Source organism: Papio anubis, chromosome 10, assembly GCF_008728515.1.
Source record: "Papio anubis isolate 15944 chromosome 10, Panubis1.0, whole genome shotgun sequence".
Classification (NCBI taxonomy): Eukaryota; Metazoa; Chordata; class Mammalia; order Primates; family Cercopithecidae; genus Papio; species Papio anubis.
The window spans coordinates 117513450-117537313 of NC_044985.1; the positions used below are offsets into that span (position 1 = coordinate 117513450).

Here is a 23864-nt window from a genome sequence, read left to right on the forward strand (position 1 = left end):
CACGATATTCTTTTTTTTTTTTTTTTAATTTGAGACAGAGTCTTGCTCTGTCCCCAAGGCTGGAGTACAAGGGGGCAATCTTGGCTCACTGCAATCTCTGTCTCCTGGGTTCAAACGATTCTCCTGCCTCAGCCCCGTGAATATCTGGGTTATGGGCACCTGCCACCATGCCTAGCTAACTTATTTATTTATTTATTTATTTATTTATTTATTTATTTATTTTTGAGACGGAGTCTCACTCTGTTGCCTAGGCTAGAGTACAGTGGTGCGATCTCAGCTCACTGCAACCTCCGCCTCCCAGGTTCCCGCCATTCTCCTCCCTCAGCCTCCCGAGTACCTGGGACTACAGGTGCCTGCCACCACACCCGGCTAATTTTTTGTATTGTTAGTGGAGACAGGGTTTCACCGTGTTAGCCAGGATAGTCTCTATCTCCTGATCTCATAATCCGCCTGCTTCGGCCTTCCAAAGTGCTGGGTTTACAGGTGTGAGCCACCGCACCTGGCCAGATGATATAATATTCTTAAGAGGATAATTCTTCCCAAATTGATTTGTAGATTTAATATATTCTCACTCAGAATCTTAACATTTTTTAAAGAAATTGACAAGCTGACTCTACAATTTTTATGGAAATGCAAAGAACTTAAAATAGCTGTAACACGTTTGAAAACAAGAGAACAAAGTTGAAAGAATTACAGTATCTGATTTCAAGGCTCACTCTAGACAGTGTATATTGGCATACAGGTAGACATGTAGAGAGGAGGTCAGCAAACTATGGCCTACAACCTGTTTTTGTTCAGCCCGTGGGCAAAGAATAGTTTTCACACTAGTAAAGGGCTTTTTAAAGAAGAAGAATGTGCAACAGAGATCACATGTGACCCATGAAGCCTAAAATATTTACAGTGAAACTTAAATAGAGAATCTAGAAATAGGTGCATAGTCAGTTGACTTTTAACAAAGGTACCAAGGTATTTTCATGCAAAGAGATAGTATTTTTTCAAGCAGAGAGATAGTATTTTTTCAACAAATAGTGCTGGGCCATTTGGATATTTGTATATGCAGAAATGAACCTCAAGCTTTACTTCGCCTGATACAAAAATTAAATGGATCATACAACTGAAAGTTAAAACCTAAAACTATAAAATTTCTGGGAGAAAACATATGAGGAAATCTTTGTTACTTTATCATAAGGAAAGGTTTTTGTATTCTTAAAGATAGGACTCAAAAAGCACAAACCATGGAAGAAAAGCCTAATTAATTTACATTAAAATTTAAAATTTGTACTCTTCAAAAGGCATTTGAAAAGGCGAGCCATAAACTGGGAGAAAATATTTGTGAAACACATATTTGATGATCAGCTTACATTCAGAATATTAAAAAAAAAAACAAAAAACTTGTAACCTAACCCAGGTTTAGAAGCTTGAACAGACACTTTACAAAGGAAGACCTATCTATGAATGACCAGTAAATACAGGGAAAAAAATGCTCAGAATCATTAGCCATCAAATTAAAACCATAATGACACCCTACTGTGCACCCTGCAGAATAAATAAAACTTAAAATGTTAAGTCAACCACGTGTTAGCAAGGATGTAGAGCAACTGGAACTCCCATATGTTGCTGGTGGGAGGATAAAATGGGTATGGCCGCCGGGCGCGGTGGCTCAAGCCTGTAATCCCAGCACTTTGGGAGGCTGAGACGGGCGGATCACAAGGTCAGGAGATCGAGACCATCCTGGCTAACACGGTGAAACCCCATCTCTACTAAAAAATACAAAAAACTAGCTGGGCGAGGTGGCGGGCGCCTGTGGTCCCAGCTACTCCGGAGGCTGAGGCAGGAGAATGGCGTAAACCCGGGAGGCGGAGCTTGCAGTGAGCTGAGATCCGGCCACTGCACTCCAGCCTGGGCGACAGAGCCAGACTCAGTCTCAAAAAAAAAAAAATGGGTATGGCCACTTTGGAAAAGTTAGCTTATTTCTTATAAATTTAAACATCCACTTACCAATTCTACATCTAGGTATTTAGTGAATAAGAGTTAAAACGTATATCCTCATAAAGACATAAATGTTCCTAGCCCCAAACTGGAAGCAATCCTAATGCCCATGAGCAGGTAAAGGGATGGACAAATGATGGTGTATTTAAGCAATGGGATACTGTTCATCACTGAAGAGCAAGGCAGTGCTAGTTCCACCACATGCAACGCATGGATGAATCTCAAAGTCATTATGCCAAGAGAAAGAAAGTAGATGCAAAAGAGTACGTATTGTGTGGTTCCATACATAAGACACTTTAGACAAATAAAATCTGAGCTGTAATTACAGAAGGCAGATCAGGATTGGGAGAGAGGAAGAGGGATGGGCTGCAAATTGGCACAGGGAGTTTTAAGGGGGATGATGCAAATTATACCTCAGTTTGCTGATGGTTACCAGATGTTTATGTACTTTTCAAACTATTAACTGTACGCTTAAAACATGTATTTTATTATAAGAAAATTATAACTCAGTAAAGTCCATTATTAAAAGTCATTGGTTTATTAAAATGCATAGTTCACTGTCATCCCCTGTAACTTGTCTCCCTTCTTCCACTCTTGCCCCCCTCCAAACCATTTGATCATGGTCAATACATGTGAATTAGATCCTGTCACTCCTCCGCACAAAGCCCTTTAGTGCTTTCCATTGCACTTAAGTTAATTCCTTAACCTAGCCTACAAGAACCTGCACAATTTGACCCCTGCTTAACTGTAACTTTGTTGTGATCTGCTTTTATACATACTCACAACTCACTTACCATGCTGACTTTTCTGCGTTTCTCAGTGCACAAGCTCTCTTTGACCCCCAAAACTTCTTAGTGCTCAGTCTCTCTTTCAACTCTGTTCCCTTTGCTGTTAACTTCAGCTGTTTATTTGGTCTCGTCTGAAATGTTCCTTCTCCTTCCATCCCTGACCACACAATCCCAGTTGATTTTGCTAATGTACTCTCCTAACACCCTGTACTTTACCTTCATAGCATTTATTACTGTACCTGCCCTTTTATTTCTGTTATTAACATCCACCTCCCCCATTAGACAAGGTTGTGTGAGGGCTGAGTTTACACTGCTTTGCTTACCATTGTATTTCCAGTTTCTAGTACAGTGCCTGGCACATAGACAATACACAGTAAGTACCTGTTCGGTGAAAACCAACAGATTTTAAAGAGACGGTATTTTAAAAGCACTTTTTAAGTTGGGGAACTCTAAGTAAATTGTTTCCGTTGACAGGAGGTTTATGTGAGAATTGTATGCTAGCCTCATATTACTGTAATACAAAATATTGAACTCAGGAATCTCAGAAAGAGATTCTGCTGTGGTCTAATAAAGTTAAAACTTCTAAGGTTCATACTATTGTTGTCTCTTCAGAACACTCAACCTTCCCCCACCCCTCCAATTTACATCCTACTTTTTAAGAATTTTGTTTGAACTGAAAACTTGGTTTTCCCCTTCCAAGCACCAGGGGATCTTCTAAAGCAAGAATCTGTGTCCTCAAACATAGTGCATGCTGGCCCATTTAATAAGCATAAAATCACCCAACATATTTTAAATATAGGCAGTCCGCTTGTACTGTTCTGATATGCAGAAATTTCATTACTATTGTTTAGTTATATAACATCAGTCCCCCAGCAAGATGGTTAAAATTTCAGCAACCATGGTATATGGTATATTAACTGTAACTGAATAAAGTACACACTTGACTGCCAGCTCTTCAGGGCACAATTCATCACATAAATAACACATGTGCACCATAAGCAGTAACCGGTCACTTCTTTCAAGTCTGCTAGTGGTTTGTCGCTGCGTGTACACTTCACTTCACTTCCCTACACAGACAGCAAAGCATGTGGTTGTGTTGCCTCCCTTTATCCCAGTGCTAAACCCACCATGACATTTTACAAGAATACATAATCAAAAGAGGGAATTGGCCAACAGAGAAGAAAGTACACAAAGAAACAAAAGTATATGGAGTTATAGAAGCAGTGGCAACTTGTGGGAATGTTGACCCTGCTGTCACTCAAGCAACTCTGGATATTGGAAGCTGATCCAAACTTAGAAAGGAGTATGACAGTTTGCTACAGGACAGGAAAGATGTCACTACATATTATAAGCTATACAATGAGAAGAAACCAAGCCCTGTTTAAACTACTCTTCATATGTAATTTACAAAGAAAACATTTTAATTCTCAAAAATTCTAGTATTTTAAATGATAGTATAAATATTGGTTTTACTGTTTTTTCCTTTCCTAATGCATGTATAATATTAATAATGAAGAGGGTTTTAAATGTTACAACAAAAATTTTTAAGTGTCATGGAACAATTGTAATTTTTCCATTGATTAAGATTGTTTTGCACAGTTTCACCTGGTACTGTTAGTCTTGCACTACTGCGTAAAATAAAGGCTGACTGTACTTATTTTGGGGGTTTTTCTTTGGTTGTTGGGGGGTTTTTGGTTTGTTTTTGTTTTTAGCTTTCTGTAGTTTTCTGCTAATTAACACAATAGAGCATCTCTCTTTTGTTTTCTGTATTTGATGCTGTAACCAACTTCCTTTTATTTTGATAATATGAAGGTTATTAATTCCTAGCTCTCTAAGAAAAATAATATACTAAGAAAAATAATATTCCTTTTATTTATAGCTGACAACAGCTGTTTGAGACCTATTGATAGAAATGGGAAGCTTCTTTGTCCAGGTAAGTCTTTTTGATAACTTTCAAAAGGTGGCTTATACTCATCTTTCTTTCTTGATACCTTAAGTAGTGGCCTCCAATACCTAATATTTAAAAATTACCTGTTGGAAACTGATTTATAGGACATATTTTCATCCAGGTATCTTACCCTTGTATTACAGAAAATCTTAACCAGAAACAAACACTTCTGTTTTCTAAATGAAACACTGTTCTTTCTGACTATCTGATTCTCATTTTAGTCGTGGGTTTGATCTAGTTATATTTTTTCCAACTTTATTTTCAAAGTTTTTCCATTTGCTTTGCTAATTTTATTGTGATACCAATTATGAAATAAAATCTTCAGTTCTCATCTCTATCAGCTCTTACCTTACATTTAATTTAGTCATGGATGAGCCTAATTATTGATGGTAATAACAATCTCAACTTTAAACTTCGAAGAAGCTGGTTCTTCATTTATGGATTGATTTGGATTATCTGGCTTTTAATCCATATAAACAACAGCTCTTTGAGCAAGTCATTTTTATTAAGTAGGAAACTAGACATTCATAGCTTCCTTTTAGCATTGTTATGTAGAAAACAGGAACAAAATATCCTAGAGTATGGAAATTGAAAATCAAACCTGATCATAGTGCATGTAATCCTTTTGCCTGAAGTGCAATTCGTTTTTCTTCTTTCTTGATATTCTTGATTTTCAGAGAAATACTGATTTGAATATTTTATTTTTCTTAGAGAGCTAGGAATTAATAACCTTCATCATGTTATCAAAATTTTTTTAAGTGCCGGACAGCTATACTTTGAAAGAAGCAGAATTGAAAATGGGAAGTTCATTGGGACTATGTCTTGGAAAAGCACCAAGTTCCTGTCAGGTAAAATAAGGTCACTTGTTTCAAAACAAAATCAACCCTTCCATAACCAGAATTATAACTAGTACCTTAACTACTCCAGTAATACTGTTTTTCTCTAAAAGTTTCTTTTCTTAAATGATACATTTTATTTTAGGATTACATCCTTATAGTTCTAGATGTTTAAATATAAAATATTACCCCAAAGCATATTTATGTTTCTTTTTCTATGAAGATTTTGTGGTTAAAAGGAATCTTTAATGTTGAGTGGCCACCACTTTCAACCATTATATTTCCTAAGTTCTAAGATACACCTTCTTTTTCCCACGTTTTAACATCTGTGAGATTAGATTGCATCTTACAGTCAGGGGCGTTCTGCAGTTATAGCTAGCACTGGTACAGAAAATAGTAAGTATAACAGTCAGTAGCGTTTTAGGTTTAATGAAACACAGTTTATTAATTTTGGACTTAATTACTCTCTGCACTAATATAATAGTCTGAGAGCAGCCTCCCTTTCCCCTTGTCTTTATCAGTGTCCGTTTTCAGTATAAAACACCATCAGGTTTGACCTTTGCCAGAAGCCATTTGTAAGAAGCTAATCAGCTTATTACAGTGGAGAAATCATAAGGATATTCTTATTGTAAATACCCTGTAGCAGGGTAATCTGGACTCAAGTCAGGTTGTCTGTGGTTCCCAAATTCACTTCATTACTTTCCCAACCACTTCCCCCTTAATTTGCTTTCCCCTGAACTCTAGCAAATAGTAGTGCATGACAAGCTGATAGGAGGGAAAACTGACAAGTGAGGCTGAGTTAGAAAGGAAAAGCAGGGCTATAAGGAACGGAATAAGAGATCAGATTTGTATTTTTCCTTTGGAGTCTTGAGAATTGTAATATTTGAATCGCTTGGCAGAAAATAAAATCATAACCAAGTGACTCAGAAAAAGCTTATTAATACTAATTGTGTATAGTAATTACAAATTCCTTTTGGGAGTGATCGAGACAGAGATGGAGATCATAGTAGAAGACATAGTATATGTTGGCTGGGCATGGTGGCTCACATCTGTAACCCCAACCCTTTAGGAGGCTGAGGCGGGTAGATCACCTGAAGTCAGGAGTTCAAGACCAGCCTGGCCAACATGGTGAAACCCTGCCTCTACTAAAAATATAAAAAATTAGCCAGGCCTAGTGGCACGCACCTGGAATCCCAGCTACATGGGTGGCTGAGGCAGGAGAATCACTTGAACTTGGGAGGCAGAGGTTGCAGTGAGCCAAGATCACTCCACTGCACTCCAGCCTGAGCCACAAGAGCAAAACTCCATCTCAAAAAAAAAAAGAAAGAAAAATAAGTAGTGTATGTGAGAGACATTTATTAGGAGTAAAAAACATTGATGGTGAAGCAAGTTTATACTTCTGGGTAGGCAAAATTATTGCTTAAATTGTAACATTAAGTTACTAATCATAGTCATATTTTCATATAAATTGGGATTTTTTGTTAAAGTTTCATGGGCCCTTGGCTTTACATTTTTGAAAGTAAATAATACGTTTATTGGATTTTTAAGTTCAGATTAAATTGCATTTACACGTCTGTCTTGATGTTAGTTGTTCCTGTTTTTTGCAATGGGGAGTGACATTCAACCTGGGACAGAAATGGAAATTATAGTAGAAGAAACAATATCTGTGAGAGATGTAAGTAATTTTACCCTTTGTTTTCAGAGGCTGTGTGTGTTTGTATGTTTGCTGTGAGAAACAGTGGTATCCTGTGTTAAGATCTGGAGGTCCTAAACTAGGCCTAATATAATATACTTCAGAGAATTATATGTACTCACTAGAGGAATTATTTTATTTTGGGAGCTTGAAAATTGGTGAACCAACTGGATTTTTTTTTTTTTTAGACAGAGTCTGAACTCTGTCACCCCAGGCTGGAGTACAGTGGCATGATCTCAGCTCACTGCAACCTCTGCCTCCCGGGTTCAAGCGATTCTGCTGCCTCAGCCTCCTGAGTAGCTGGGATTACAGTTACCTGCTACCACACCTGACTAATTTTTGTATTTTTAGCAGAGATGGGGTTTTCCATGTTGACCAGGCTGGTCTCAAACTCCTGACCTCAAGTGATCCACCCGCCTCGGCCTCCCAAAGTGCTGGGATTACAGGCGTGAGCCACTCCATTCGGCCTCTACTGGAAATTTTAAATGATTACAATTTTTTTTCTTTTTATCAATAATACTTTTTTATTAACAGAAATGTTGAATATGCAGGAATTGATTAAAAGAAAAAAATGAAAACCTCTCATTATCCTTTATGCTACCAATATTAACATGTTGGCATATATTTTCTAGTATTTATATACACACACAGTGGTATGAATGTTTGTATATATGTGTGTATGTGATAAAGTGAATAATTATATTGCTGTTATTGAGAACTTAGACCTTTAGTATTGGAAAACAGAGAGACAAATAAAATCAATGTGGTTTAAAAAAAAAACCTGTTCTCCTGAATTTGAAATAGAAAAGTCTGAATGAACTTCATGTATTTTTTCTTAAAAAAATTTTTTTCCAGCTCTGTCCATTGATGCAAGTTAGAAAGAGTGACCAGCCTGGTAGCAGCAGAGTACCCCTAGCGCCCAGATTATGGCTGCCAAATACCATTTTCTACGAACAGGAACCAGGGCATCTTAGAATAATGGCTGGTTATGTATCTAGGTCAGGAAATGTCTAAGATGAGCCTGAAACATCTTACCATCACAGAAAGCAGTGAAGCCGCTAACAAAGACTATTGGAATTATCAAAGAGATTGAGGAGCTCACTAGTCAAAGATGAGACAATTTGAACGTCAGTGAGAAAAATAACAAAAATTAATTGAAACAAGTACATAAAATCTGTAAATCTGTGAGTTCATAATGATCCTATACAAAAATATGCACTGTTACCTATAATGGATGCTAGGCAACCATAAAGGTAAAAAATAAAGCATTTTTTTTTTTTTCCTGTTTTTCCCTTGCAAACTATATCCCAGGGTAGCTAAGCAGATAATAAGTTTTATTTATAAACATATTCCAACTAATAAATGAAGAAGGCATTTTAGAATTTTACATTTTTTCAACTCCTAATAAATTAATGAACCTAGGCAATGATCCTCAAAGATTGCTAACCCAAAAAAGAGCAACACTCAGGCAACATAGAAATTCAGAACAAATTGGGCCGGGCGCGGTGGCTCAAGCCTGTAATCCCAGCACTTTGGGAGGCCGAGACGGGCGGATCACGAGGTCAGGAGATCGAGACCATCCTGGCTAACACAGTGAAACCCCGTCTCTACTAAAAATACAAAAAATTTAGCCGGGCGAGGTGGCAGGCGCCTGTAGTCCCAGCTAATCGGGAGGCTGAGGCAGGAGAATGGTGTTGAACCCGGGAGGCGGAGCTTGCAGTGAGCTGAGATCCGGCCACTGCACTCCAGCCTGGGTGACAGAGCGAGACTCCGTCCCAAAAAAAAAAAAAAAAAAAAAAAAAAAAAACAGAAATTCAGAACAATACCCCATGCCCTTATTGCAAAAAAACCAAACAACTGGACCTGAGTCTGAATAAGCCTCTAGGTCTAACTACCAGTTTATAGGAAATACAGGAGGCATAGGAGCAGGTTAAATTCATCACAGGTCTGCAATTAGCCGAATGTAGATCAGAAAACTCTTCTACAACAGATAAATTGCAGGAGATGAGGACAACCTATAGGTCAAAAGAGGCTTAAAAGACATAGCAACCAGTTGCAATGTATGGACTTTATTGGGACCCTAATTCAAGCCAAAGGAACTTTAGTAATAATTTAACAGAAAGTAGAGAAATTTGAACATTAGTTGGATATTTGTTGATATTAAAGAATTCTTAATTTTTTAGCTGTCATAATCATTGTAGGTTTTTAAAAATCTTTGTCTTTTAGAGATGCATAATAAATATTTACAAATGAAATTATATATCTGGCATTTGCTTCAAAAAAATCTGAGGCAAGGGCAGGGGAAGTGAGTGGGTTACTGACACATAAAACTGGCCATGGCAATACAAGCTAAGCATCCCTGATCCCAAAATTCAAAATGCTCCACAATCTGAAACTATTTTTTAAAAAATTAAATTGACACATATTTATGAGACACATTTTAATATTCTGGTACATATGTATGTTGTATAATGATTAAATCAGGGTATTTAGCATACTCATTACCTCATGCATTTAGCATTTCTTGCTGGTGAGAACATTCAAGAGCTTTTCTAACTATTTTTTAATATACAATCCTTACTATTAACCATCATCACCCTACCGTGCAATAGAACAGTAGAGCTTATTCCTCCTATTAGATTGTAACTTTGTACCTGTTGACCACCCTCTCGCATCCTCCCCTTACATCTCCCCCTCAGTCACTAGTAACTACTGTTTTACTTTCTGCTTCTATAATGTCAACTCTTTTTTTTTTTTAGGATTCCACATATGAATGAGGTCATATTACGGATAGGCCTTTCTGTGCCTGGCTTCTTTCACTTAACGTGATGTCTTCTAGGTTCATCCATGTTGTCACAAATAACAGGATTTTATTCTTTTTTATGGCTGAATAGTACTCTATTAGTTTGTGTATATATACCACATTTTCCTTACCTATTCATCCATTGTTGGATGCTTAGGTTGATTCAGTATCTTGGCAATTGTAAATAATGCTCCAGTAAACATGGCAGTGCAGATATCTCTCTGACATACTGATTTCATACCCTTTGGATACATACCCAGTAGTGGGATTGGTGAATCACATGATAGTTCTATGTTTAATTTTGTGAGGAACCTCCGTACTGTTTTCTATAATGGCCGTACTAATTTACAGTCTCACCAACAGTGCATAAATGTTCCCTTTTCACCACATTCTTGTAAATACATATTTTCTTTTTTTTTTTTTGATAGTAGCCATTCTAACTGGAACGAGATGGTACCTCATTGTGGTTTTGATTTACATTTCCTTTATGATTAGTGATGTTGAGCATTTTTTGCATGTGTACCTGTTGGCCATTTGTGTGTCTTTTGAGAAATGTTTACTATTAGTCTTTTGCCAATTTTTAAATTAGAATTTTTTTTTTCTGTTTAATTGTTTAAGTTCCTTATATAATATATTCTGGATATTAACTCTTTGCTAGATTTTTTTTTTTTTTTAAGACAGTCTCACTCTGTCACCTAGGCTGACATGCAGTGGTGTGATCTCAGCTGACTACAACCTCCACCACCAGGGCTCAAGTGATCCTTCCATCTCAGTCTCCCAAGTAGCTGGAATCACAGGCATATGCCACAATGCCCAGCTATTTTTTTCTTTTTTTTTTGTATTTTCGGTAGAGATAGTGTCTCACCATGTTGCCCAGGCTGTTCTTGAACTCTTGAACTCAAGTGATCTGCCCGTCTCGGCCTCCCAAAGTGCTAGGATAACAGATGTGAACCACCATGCCTAGCCCCCTTTGTTAGATTTATACTTTGCAAACATATTCTCCCAATCTGTAGGTTGTCTCTTTACTCTGTTGTTTCTTTTGCTGTACAAAAGCTTTTTAGTTTGATGTAATCCCATTTGTCTGTGTTCTTTTGTTGCCTATGCTTTTGAGGCAACAAAAGCTTATTTTAAAAATTCTTGCCTAACCCAGCGTCATAAAGTGTTCCTCCTATGTTTTCCTTTAGTGGTTTCATTGTTTTGGGTTTTACATTTAAGTATTTAAATCATTTGAGCTGATTTTTGTATTTAGTGAGAGTTAGGGAATCTAGTCTCATTTTTCTAGATATGGAGATCCAGTTTTCCCAGAACCATTTGTTGAAGAGACTATCATTTTCCCAATGTGTGTTCTTGGCACATCTATCAAAAATCAGTTGGCTGTTAAGTATGTGAATTTATTTCTGGACTCTTTATTCTGGTGCATTGGCCTATGTGTCAGACTTTTTGCCAGTACCATGCTGTTTTGGTTACTGTTGCTTTGTAGTATATTTTGAAGTAAGGTAGTATGGTTCCTCCAGCTCTGTTCTTTTTGCTCAGAATTGCTTTGACTATTTGGGTTTTTTTATGGTTCCATATGAATTTTTTCATCTTTGGGATGAATACTACTTGATAATTGTGCATGGTCTTTTTAATGTGCTTGTTAAATTCAGTTTGCTAATATCTTGTTGACAGTTTTTACATCTGTGTTCATCAGGGATATTGGCCTATAGTTTTCTTTTTGTTGTTGTTGTTGAATCTACACCTGGTTTTGGAATCAGGATAATGCTGGCCTCATAAAATGAGTTTTTAAATATCCACAACTTTTCAATTTTCTGGAGTAGTTTGAGGAAAATTGGTATTCTTTAAATGTTTGGTAGAATTCAGCAGTGAAGCCATTAGGTCCTCGGCTTTTCTTTGGTGAAAGACTTTATTACTGAAAGCATTTTCTCACTTGTTGGCCTGTACAGATTTTCTATTTCTTCATCGTTTAATCTTAGTATATTGTATATGTCCAGGAATTTATCCATTTCTTCTGTGTTTTTAAATTTATTGGCAAGTAGTTGTTCATAGTAGTCTCTTATGATCCTTTGTATTTCTATGGTATCAATTGTAATGTCTGATTTGCATCTCTGACTTTGAGTCTTCACTCTTTTTTTCTTAGTCTAGCTAAAGATTTGCCAATCTTATCTATTAAAAGAACCAGTTTTTAATTTCGTTGCTCTTTTGAATTGTTTTATTAGTTCCTACTTTGTTTATTTCTGCGCTGAGCTTTATTATTCTCTTCTACTTCTTTTGGGTTTAGCTTGTTCTTATGTTTCTAGTTCCTTGAGGTTCATGATTAGGTTGTTTATTAGAAATCTTTCTTCATTTTTGATCTAGGCATCTATTGCTGTGAACTTCCCTCTTAGAACTGTTTTTGCTGTATCCCATAGGTTTTGGTATAATACATTTCTATTTTAGTCTCAAGGCATTTTAAAATTTCTCTTTTACTTTCTTCATTGACTCATTGGTTATTATTATTATTGGTCATGTTTAATTTCCATGTATTTGTAAGGTTTTAAAGTTTTTCTTTTTGATTTCTAGTTTTATACCATTGTGGTTAGAGAAGACACTTGATATGATCTCTGTCTTCTTAAATGTATTAAGACTTGTTTTGTGGTCTAATGTATGATCTATCATGGATAATGTTCTCTGTGCAGTTGACAAGAATGTGTATCCTGCAGCTGTTGATGGAATGTTCTATAAATATCTGTTAGCTCCATTTGGTCTATGGTACAGTTTAAGTTTAATGTTTCTTTGTTGGTTTTCTGTCTCGATGATCTTTCCATTATTGAAAGTGGGGTGTTGAAGTCCCTATTATTATTGTATTGCAGTCTTGTCCCCCTAGAGGTCTAATAATATTTGCTTTATGTATTTGGGTGTTCTGGTGGTGTTTGCATATATATTTACAATTATTATATCCTCTTGTTGAATCCCTTTTTTCATTATAGATTGTATAGTAAGTTATTATATAATGATCTTCTACAGTGACCATTATCAATTATAATGACCTTTCGCAGTTTTTGAGTTAAAGTCTATTTTATCTGACATAAATGTAGCTATTCTTGCTCACTTTTGGTTTCTATTTGCGTGGACTATCTTTTTCCATCCCTTCACTTTCAGTCTGTGTTTGTCTTTAACAGTGTGAGTCCTTTTCAGGAAACATATATAGTTGGGTCTTCTTTTTTTTAACCCATTCTGTTACTCTATATCTTTTAATTGAAGAATTTAATCAAGGTTATTATTGATAAGTAAGAACTTACTCCTGCCATTTTGTTAATGGTTTTCTGGTTGTTTTGTAGATCTTTTTCTTCCTTTCTGGTTGTTTACTTCTGTGGTTTGATGGTTGTCTATGGTGCTAAGCTTTGTTTCTTTTCTCTTTCTTATTTGTGTATTTGCTGTCATTTCTTTCTTTGTGGTTACTGTGGTGCTAAGATAAACAGTCTTGTACTTATAATAGACTATTTTAAGCTGTATCCAACTCAACTTTGTTCATATAAAAATACTCTAGAATTTTTTCCCTTCCCTCTACAATTTATATTTTTATTGCCTTAGTTTACATCTTTATTGTGTCCTTAACCACTAATTGTAACTGATGTTGTTTTTGACTGTTTTGACTTTAAACCTTCATGGAAGAGGATTGATAGATTTATACAGCACCATTGCAACACTGGGGTATTCTGAGTATGATTATGAATTTACCTATACTTGTGAGTTTTATATTTTATTGTTTTTTCATGATAGTAATTGTCATCCTTTTGTTTCCAGTTGTAGCACTCCCTTAAGTATTTTCTTGTAAGATTGGTCTAGTGGTGATAAATTCCTTTAGCTTTTGCTTATCTGAGATTTTTATCTCACCTTCATTTCTGAAGGATAGCTTTTCCGGATATAATATTCTTGGCTGATGGTGTTTTTTCTTTCCTATATTACCCCTATTTTCTTCTGGCCTGCAAGGTTTCTGCTAAGAAATCCACTGATGGTCTACTGGGGATTCCCTTATATGTGACTTAATGCTTTTCTCTTGTAGCTTTCAGAATTCTCTTTTTGTCTTTAACTTTTGAGAGTCTTATTACAAAGTTCCCAAAGTGGATCCTTTTGTGCTGAATCTAATTGGGGAACCTATGAGTTTTCTGGATCTGGATGTCCATATCTCTCCCGGACTTGGGAATTTTTCCCCTATTATTTAATTAAATAGATTTTCTGTGTCTTTTGTCATTCTCTCCCTGGCACTTCTATGATGAGAAAATTTGTTTATTTAATGGTGTCTTGTTGGTCCTGTAGGTTTTCTTCATTCTTTTTAAATTGTTAATTCTTTTTATTCTTCTGACTGGGTCATTTTAAAAGACCTGTCTTCAAGTTCAGAAATTCTTTCTCTGATGAATTTCTGATTCAGATATTAATTATTTTTTCTGATTTTGTTGAATTTTAGATTGTTTGTCTATATTCTCTTGTTTATGAATCTCCTTAAGATCATTGTTTTGAATTTCTCTTCAGGCATTTCATATATACTTTTCTTCAGGGTTTGTTACTGGAGACTTACTGTGTTCCTTTCAGAATATCATCTTTCCTTGGCCCTTCATGTTTCCTGTCTTATGTTGATATCTTCACATTTACTTGAACACGTATTTTTTCCAATTTTATAGAGTATCTTTTGTGGGGAGGAGCTTTTTCCTATAGATGGATTCTAGGGTGTCTGTTGGAAATGATGTGTTGTTGGCTTTGGTTCTTGGTGGGTTCAGTAGCATGATCCCTACAGCAGTTCTTCAGCTGTAATCCTCATTAATGATGTGTGCAATTGCCTCAATTGCCTAAGTTATGGGTGTTTGTGACAGAGGTGACATGGTTTGGTGGAGGAAAGGGTGCTGGTTTGTGCTGAGACCAAGCACAACCTGAGCATAGCTGTGTGTTGGTCTCTCTGGGGAGGGGATACTGCCACACTTGCTATTGGGCTGGGTGCAGGCATGTGTGGGCCAGGCAGCTGTGCAGCACTCTCTCTGGGGAGGCAGGGCCACCGCCAGATTGCAAAATCCAAAACTTTTTGAGCACTTTTTGACCCTTTGACATGACACTCAAAGAAAATGCTCATTGGAGCATTTCAGATTTAGATTTTTGGATTAAGTTTGCTTAGCTGGTAAGTATAATGCAGAGATTCCAAAAAAATTTTTAAAATCCAAAATTTGAAACACTTCTAGTCCTAAGTATTTCAAATAAGGGATACTCAACCTATAATTGGGACTGGGTGATGGGTATTTGAGGATCATTTTACTATTTTCTGCAGGTATTTTCCCAGATTTTCACTGGACTTTTTAACTTTACATTTTTTTAATTTCAAGGAAAGAAGCCACAAAACTTTTCAAAAGTTATCTATCTTCCTTTCTGTACTCTGTTGAACCCCTTGCAGGCAGACTTGTTCCTTGCTATGTCACTGAAATAGCTTATGTCAGGGTCATTAGTGGCCTCCACATTACTATGTCCAGTGAGCAGTTTTTACTCTTCATCTTACTTGCTCTCTCAGCAACATTCGATGTAGCTAATGACTGTCTTCTTTGAAACACTTTTGTCACTGGGCTCCAGAAGGCCACAACTCCAGGTTTTTCTTATATCCCACTGGCCTACCCTTCTCAGTTTGCTGTCTCCTTCTCTATCTTTGAGCGTTCCGCTGCCCAGTTCTTAGACAGGATCTCGCCCCAGAACATCCAACTGCCACTTGATTGTCTAACAATCATCCAAACCTAGAACATATTCACAGGAAAACTCCTCTTCTCCCTGAAACATACCTGAAAGAAAGAGAATGTCTGTACAAGGGCCTATGTCATCTGGTTCTCTGGTATCATTTTTGTTTTATTTTCAAACCTCCAACCATTTCCCCCTCTTACTTACTCTGCTCCAGCCACACTGGCCTCCTTGCTGTTTCTGAAATAAGGCCTTTATGCTCTCTGTTTCCCCTTCCTAAAACACAATTAAGTTGATTGCTCCATTATTTGATTGTTTTTCTTAAATACAATATTTAAGACTTTCAGTTTTCTTAGAATAATAAGCTTGCTTTCATTCACCCACCATCTTTTAGTATACTATGTTTTTATTGTCATTTTCTAAACATTCTATAATTACATTTTAAAGCCTTCTTTTATTTTTTATCATACAAGTAATCATGGATTTCTTCTCACTTTTTAAACTTCTAGGGGATTAACAGTCCCCCTTGGTTACCACTCTATTCTAGTCCTTTGTCTAGAAGTCACTGTTGCAATCAGATAACATCATCTTATTCACATCAGTAGAGTGTGTGTCCCTCCAGACCTTTGCTGTGCCTATACCAGCATGTGTCTATGTACGTACATACAGAATTGCAGAGTGTGCTTTGCTTCTGTGATTTCTTTTAAATTATAAATGGGATCACTTTGCGTGTTTTATACTATAAATTTGTTTCACTTAAAATATTTTAAAGATCTTTTAAGATCAATATATATGAATCTGTTTTTTTCTTTGAACTGCTTTAAGACATTTCCTACTTTTTAAAAAATCTCCCATTAATGTGTATTTTGGTGGGGTTTTTTTTTTTTTTTTTGCCATTTTTCTCTTATTACAAACAGTACAGCAATGACTATCCTTATTTTTGCTCTCTTTTGCTCTAGTGTAATAGAAATCAAATTGTATTTGCTCACTTGTCCAAGATTTAATTAGCAATGTTTTTCCCTCAAGAAATTGTTTTAATTATTATTTTTGTTTCAGTTAAACTTTTGTTAATATTGTCTCATTTTTGCATTATGCCATGACATCACAGCTTGCACAATTCTTGTGAGTTTTAATATGGTCAGTTGTGTGTCATGGATGCTATGATCAGTTGTGTTTCATGGATGCTAAATAAAGGCTAATCTACTGTTACAGGATTCAGAGTTTAATGTCTATGAAATTAGCTTGATTAATCATATCTGGCCAAAGACACACAGTTAATCCTTATAGGAAGAAAGTCATGGTTCAAATCTGGGAGTTGGTGGATGAAACTTTGAACTAAGTCCTGCTTGCAAACACTGGAAATTGTTTTTTCCTCGTCCTGAATTGGCGCCATCTAGCCCTTAGAAAGGAAAGCTGACTCGCGTATTATCTTCTTAACTATGTCTATCTTTACCTATTCAAGAATCATTAAATATAGTCAGACTTAAATAGACCTAGGGTCCGAAAAGGGTATTTGTCCTAGAACTGTAATTCAGAAACAGAAAACTAACATTGGACATTGTTTTTCTTTACAGTGTTTAAAGTTAATGCTGGAGAAATCTGGCCTACAAGGTAAGTTACTTACCATGATGACATATTACTTAAAAGCCTGATAAAAATTTTTTGACAATTTTTTTCTCCAGGGTTATAGGAAAAAAAATTTACAGGGTGTGGAGAAATAAAAAGTAGTTTACACTTCCGTATGTACATAATGAATTCTCCTGGTTCTTGTTGGCATGCTGAAAGAAAACTAGTGGTATAGCTCTGAGTAGAGAACTTAGATAGGATCCAGCAAAGGTACAAAGTAGGAATGTTTTACAGTGTTGGTAGGAGTGTAAATTAGGCCAACCATTGTGGAAGACAGTGTGGCAACTCCTCAAAGACCTAAAACCAGAAATGCCATTGATCCAGCCATCCCATTACTGGGTATATACCCGAAGGAATATAAATCATTCTATTATAAAGATACATGCACGTGTATGTTCATTGCAGCACTATTCACAATAGCAAAGACATGGAATCAACCCAAATGCCCATCAATAATAGACTGGATAAAGACAATGTAGTACATATATACACCGTGGAATACTATGCAGCTATAGAAAGGAATGAGATCATGTCCTTTGCAGGGTCATGGATGGAGCTGGAAGTCATTATCCTCAGCACACTAATGCAGGAACAGAAAAGTAGACACCACATGTTCTCACTTATAAGTGGGAACCAAACAATGAGAACACAATGACGTAGGGAAGGGAATAACACACACCAGGGCCTGCTGGTGTAGGGGGGGTGTGGGGGTTGGGGAGGGAGAGCATCAGGAAAAATTGCTAATACATTCTAGGCTTAATACCTAGGTGATGGGTTGATAGGTGCAGCAAACCACCGTGGCACACGTTTACCTATGTAACAGACCTGCACATCCTGCACATGTACCCCAGAACTTAAAATAAAAATAAAAAATAAAAAGAAATAACACTAAGATGTATACCACCTGGAGCTACACAGGTCTTCCACTGATTCTTTTCAATTTCATTGATTCTAAATTTCAGTGCATTCTGTTTCATATCAGTATTTTTGTGGTATAGGTGAGGGAATGTAAAATGAATGAAAAAAATAAATCTAAGATAACTGAAGCAGCTTTCCAGGTGAGATCATGTTAATGAGTTTGATGAGACCTCATTCTGATTTCAGTAGAACACTTTGCTGTTCTCAGACTTCATTAACTTGGAGGCCCGTAGCTTTGTTATCTGGAAAGGAAGTTAAGATGCTCTGGATGCAGGACATTCTTCTAGAAGTTACACGCAACGTCTCACTTAACCTCGACAGCAGTCCTACCATGCAGGGGTTATCACACATGCCCACTTTATAGATGAGGAAGCAAAGGCTAAGAAAGGTGAAATGGTTTCCCCAGAGTTATACAGCAAGTATCTAGGTCATTCTGTTTTCACAACCCAAGTTCTTTTCACCATGCTGTACCGTGAAGTAATAGTGTTCACTTTTAACTTACTGGTGGCTTCTTAAAGGTACTTAAATTGAGTTTTTTAATTAATGTAAACTTTTCTGTATTTAAAGCTAGAACTTGGCTGGGCGCAGTGGCTCATGCCTGTAATCCCAACAATTTGGGAGGCCGGGGAGGGTGGATCACTTGAGCCCATGAGTTCGAGACCAGCTTGGGCAACATGGCGAAACCCCACCTCTACAAAAAATACAAAAATTAGCAGGGTACAGTGGTGTGCACCTGTAGTCCCAGCTACTCAGGAGGCTAAAACAGGAGAATCACGAGCCTGAAAGGCGGAGGTTGCAGGGAGCTGAGATCGCATCATTGCACTCCAGACAGGAGTAAAATCCTGTCTCAGAAAAAAAAAAAAGAAAAAAGAAAAAACTAGAACTATCGATAAAGAAGGTCTGCAAACAAGAGTATAGGGATTCAAAAACTGTGGCCTGTGCCGATAAATATGAGATCTGTTTTATTCTTTGGCTATTTCATGTTTTTGGTGAGTAGGGGGAGTTTTGTGTTCATAAACATTGCTATTATTTTTAATAACCAGGATTTCTTTCTTTTACTGCGTTTAACTTTCTTCCCAACCCCAAAAAGTCTCTTTGCTTGCCTATTCGGATTAAAAAAGCAAAAAATTATCTTCTCATTTCACTAGTGCAGCAAGTATTCTGAAAAACAACTCTTTGATTAAAGTCAATTTAACATGTATAAATATTAACTTATACCAACTGTATTAAAATGCTATTCAGAAAGCACTAGCACTATGTTTTTGTTAGATTAACTTCTAAGTATATAGGAATAATTTTCTTGTACATATTGACAGTTGCTGGGCAATGTTAGCATCTATTTTCGGCCAAGACACTGAAATAAAACTCAATAATGCTTTGAGAAGGGATTCTATACTTATGTATGTATGTTCATATATGTATACTGATACATAGTGTATGTATGTGGGTACACACAAATAAAGGTATAAAGTAAATATTGTATTAAGCTGGTGCAAAAGTAATTGCAGTTTTTGCCATCAAAAGTAAAGGCAGGCCAGGTGTGGTGGCTCATGCCTGTAATCCTAGCACTTTGGGAGGCTGAGGCAGGTAGATCACCTGAGGTCAGGAGTTTGAGACCAGCCTGGCCAACATGGTGAAACCCTGTCTCCACTAAAAATACAAAAAAATTAGCCAGGCATGGTGGTGTGCGCCTGTGGTCTCAGCTACTTGGGAGGCTGAGGCAGGCAGAAGAATCGCCTGAACCAGGGAGGCGGAGGTTGCGGTGAGCCAAGATCGCGCCACCATACTCCAGCCTGGGTGACAGAGTGAGAATCTGTCTCAAAAAAATAAAATAAAATAAAGGCAGAAACTACAATTACTTTTGCACCAACCTGATATAATAGTAGCAAGTGTTGTTTTTATTCATGAGTATACAGTTCTTCATGGGAGAGAGAGAAAATCAAATTGAGGAAATGTAATTTCTTTCATGCTCTGGAAGAGACAATTTACTTAAAAACTAATGAACACTTATCAGCAGATTAACCCCTTTTGATATTCACTTTTCCAGAAGGGCCATTCCTGACACTCTTAAAGCATATTCTGAATTTTTTTTTAATCCCGATTTTGACTCCTTTATAGGAGATGCCTGGCATTTACGAAAAATGGATTGGTGCTATGAAGCTGGGGAGCCTTTATGTGAAGAAGTAAGATGATTTCTATACATTGTACTCTTGCATATGATTATATTTATGTCATATTTTCGTACAAGGTACCCATTCCACTCATGAGAAAGCTTTAATTACTTTCTGTAGGATACAGTTATCTATGAATGGGTGTATTTTACTTTTTTCTTACTATAGTTTTTTGATAAAGGGGAAGTCTCAGTGCAGTGGGAACATTTCTGACATCTGTGGTAAACTCCCTTGCCATGAGAGTATGCCTGTAGGAGGAGTAGTTCATGAGAAGGAAGAGAACTTCACAGAACAAATGACATTTGAGCTCATGAAGGAATTTTATAGATACACTCTGAAGTTTTGGCCCCTTAATGTTTTGATCTCAGAGTTTCTCTGTAAGGTAATGGTGGCAGAATTTGTCTTACCAACCATTCCTAAGTTAGGCTTTGGTCCAAATTCTTGATCCAGCCAAACTCTTAGGGTAGGCTTAGGAATAATTTTATCACAGGATAGTTGGAATCTGGTTAGTCATCTTGTTGGTCCACGTAGCATTATATTTCCCAGTTCAAACGCGTAGCCTTAGAAGTAGACCCAAAATAAAGCTCTCTGGGGAGTCTTAGGGAGCTGTGGTCAGCCGCCCTTTCCCCAGTCTTCACCTGCCTGCTTCCTGTTCTGTAAGAAGGGCCACTGAATGCCAGCAGAAGGTTGATTTAGGCAGCTATGCTGGGTCCTTGCACTGGAATGCTCTTTGCTGTTTAGCAGTCAGTAAGTCAATAGCGAGAGGCCCCTCTTGGGGCCTGGCCAGGAGTTTGACTGCCTGGAGTAAGAAGTGGACCTCAAAGCATCTTTAGGACATAAAATTTGGATGTCAGAAGAATATATTTACCCAAATAGCTTCAGCATGTTCTTCTCTATTAATTCCCAAATTGGCATCAAAGAATTCAGCCAGAAGCCAACTCATTACCCTTGGAACTAGCTTCTCATTCCAGCCTTGCCAGGTATCTTTCCCATCCTAATCTTTAAGAGTGAAATATGGTTTACCCTCCTTATCTTTCATTCTTCATGTTTCCTCTCGGCCTCCAAACTGTCATCTTTTGCACCCCTTCCGTGACCATTCCCATGCTTGGCTCCAGGTCCAAGCTTTCGTATGCCTCTCACCTAAATTATTATGGCTTTCCTGGGCCCAGGCATTCCCTCTTCAATGTCATGCATATTTCTGCCAAATTGATCTGGAAAATCTCCTCAGAAATCTTGTGTGGCTCCTTTATTTCTATTTCACGTCCTATGGTTAGTGCCTGCCCTTCCAGTCCGGTGTGACCTCCTGGTACTTTCCACTCGAATCAGTGTGGCCTCAGCGCTTTACGAAAACAAGCCATATTTACTATCAACCTTAACTTGGCCCTTGTCCTTTTTTTTAATGAGAAATTCCTTTTCTTATTTTCTCTAGCTTTCCAAATCCAACCCATCTTTTTAGGATGAATTAAAATGTCATCTTCTGTAAATCAGTCTCTCATTTCTCATCTCATCTAGCTTCCTTGCCTCAGATCTTTTGTCATACTTACAGCTTATGCCCCACAGTTTAACAAATAGTGCTGTACTGATTTTATAGTCTTAGCTTATTTCCTGTGTCTTCAATATCTGCTTTATTATTCATTTAATTTTTGAAAAGATAATAGAGGCATGGGGTTTTAAAAAGATCCAATGATCTGTTCCTTTCAGAAGTCATAAGTGACAAAAAAGCATTTCTGTCTTCCCAGGATGCAACACTGAAAGAACTTCTGATATGTTCTGGAGATACTTTGCTTTTAGTTGAAGGACAACTTCCTCCTCCGGTAAGATTTTACTTCTGCATAGACATCTCGTAAGTAAAAATTATTGTTACCTGATTACAGAGATGATATAGCCTCGTTTAGGGAAAACGGGGAAATTCAGACAGTCATAAAGAGAATAGAGAACTTTCCCCAAATGCTGTCAATCAGATATGTTTCCTAACTTATAAATATTCTCACACAAAATTAAAATCAATTATGTATAACATTTTTATTTCCTGCTTTTTATATTTTAACCTTCTCATAAAATCCAAAAATAATCATCATATCCAAGGTAATGTTTTACTAATTTAATTCATCTATATCCTCATTGTTGGAAACTTACCTTGTTTTTACTATTTTGTTTTTATAAATAGTATTGAAATGAGTCCTTCTGAAAAGAGTTCTAAATGTGGAATTCCTAAGTCCAGAGGTGTGACCTCTTTAAAGCCTTGATGTTATATGCAGTAGCATATGAGAGGGCTCATTTCACGCCCTTTAGTAAGCATTGCATAGCACTACTTTCTAAAACCTATATCGTTTCTTTTAAACTGAGGATGCACACAAAGGTGAACCCAAAAGAGAAACAAATGGCCCCAAATTCCAAGATTCAGATAACTATTTGCTTATGATTAGAAAATTCAGACAGTACAGAAGGCTATGAAATGAAGAGCAGAAATCACTCCTACACCTTTTCTCTCCAGAGAGAGCCACAGTTAGCTGATTTTTCATCATGTATTCTTCTGAGAAAAACATTACACGTATTTGTTTGCTGAAGGCAAATATGTGCATATCCTTTTTAAGTATTCTCTACATTGTTTTACACTTGTTTTATTTGCTTTTATTCACTTACTGTGTCTTGCGAAGCTCCTCACATCAGCACATACACACCTACCTTATTATTTTTCACAACTTTGTAGAATTCTATTATATTTTGTTCAATGGTCTTTAAAGTTAATTTTTGAATAGGCAGTACTCATGATACAAAATTCTAAGTGTTATGAAAAGCTGGGCCAGGAAAAGCAAGTGTCCCTACTGTTTCTGGCTCCAGCCACCCAACATCCTCTCCCCAACAGGCGGCTGCTTTTCTCTGCATCCTTCCAAAGGGCTGTGCTTTTTAATATACACACATACTTGCACACACTGAAGTGTGCTAGTTTTTCCCACCTCATTTTTTGTTACTGAATAATTTTAGTAGGTTTATTAAGAGATAAAAGGTAGGCAAGGTGCAGTGCCTCATGCCTGTAATTCCAGTACTTTGGGAGGCCAAGGCAGGCAAATCGCTTGAGTTTAGGAGTTCAAGACCAGCCTGGGCAACATGGTGAAACCCTGTCTCTTTTCAATAAAAATTTTAAAAGTAAAAAAAAAAAGAGAGAGATAAAAGGTGTTACTGTTACAACACTTAATTTCAAACAATAAACAATGAGAATGTGAAGACTAACCATGTAAAATATTTTAAATACATAGTTCACTGTATATATACATAGCATATACATCCACACATACACATATTTATTCCTTTTTATTTGCACAAAAGATTATTTGCTAGGCAGCCTATTCTGTACCTAGATTTTTTCCATTAATATTTTATCTCCAAGTATATGCTGTAAAGCT

General features: G+C 36.8%; 2 protein-coding genes and 1 pseudogene across 5 annotated transcripts in view; all 3 read left to right on the forward strand.

Annotated features, from left to right (window-relative positions):
• LOC116268648 overlaps positions 1 to 23864 on the forward strand; it is a 143787-nt pseudogene that overhangs the window by 102143 nt on the left and 17780 nt on the right.
• Positions 1 to 23864, forward strand: part of UGT1A10B (UDP glycosyl transferase 1A10B) — a 229057-nt gene that overhangs the window by 70755 nt on the left and 134438 nt on the right.
• LOC116269205 (ubiquitin carboxyl-terminal hydrolase 40-like) overlaps positions 1 to 23864 on the forward strand; it is a 79191-nt gene that overhangs the window by 48036 nt on the left and 7291 nt on the right. For all 4 annotated transcript variants that reach the window (XM_031651621.1, XM_031651622.1, XM_031651623.1 and 1 more), the window contains exons 19-24: positions 4657 to 4710; positions 5485 to 5573; positions 7150 to 7236; positions 17320 to 17356; positions 20408 to 20472; positions 22200 to 22274. In XM_031651621.1, the coding sequence (XP_031507481.1) occupies positions 4657 to 4710; positions 5485 to 5573; positions 7150 to 7236; positions 17320 to 17356; positions 20408 to 20472; positions 22200 to 22274 (407 nt within the window). The remainder of the gene's footprint in view (positions 1 to 4656; positions 4711 to 5484; positions 5574 to 7149; positions 7237 to 17319; positions 17357 to 20407; positions 20473 to 22199; positions 22275 to 23864) is intronic.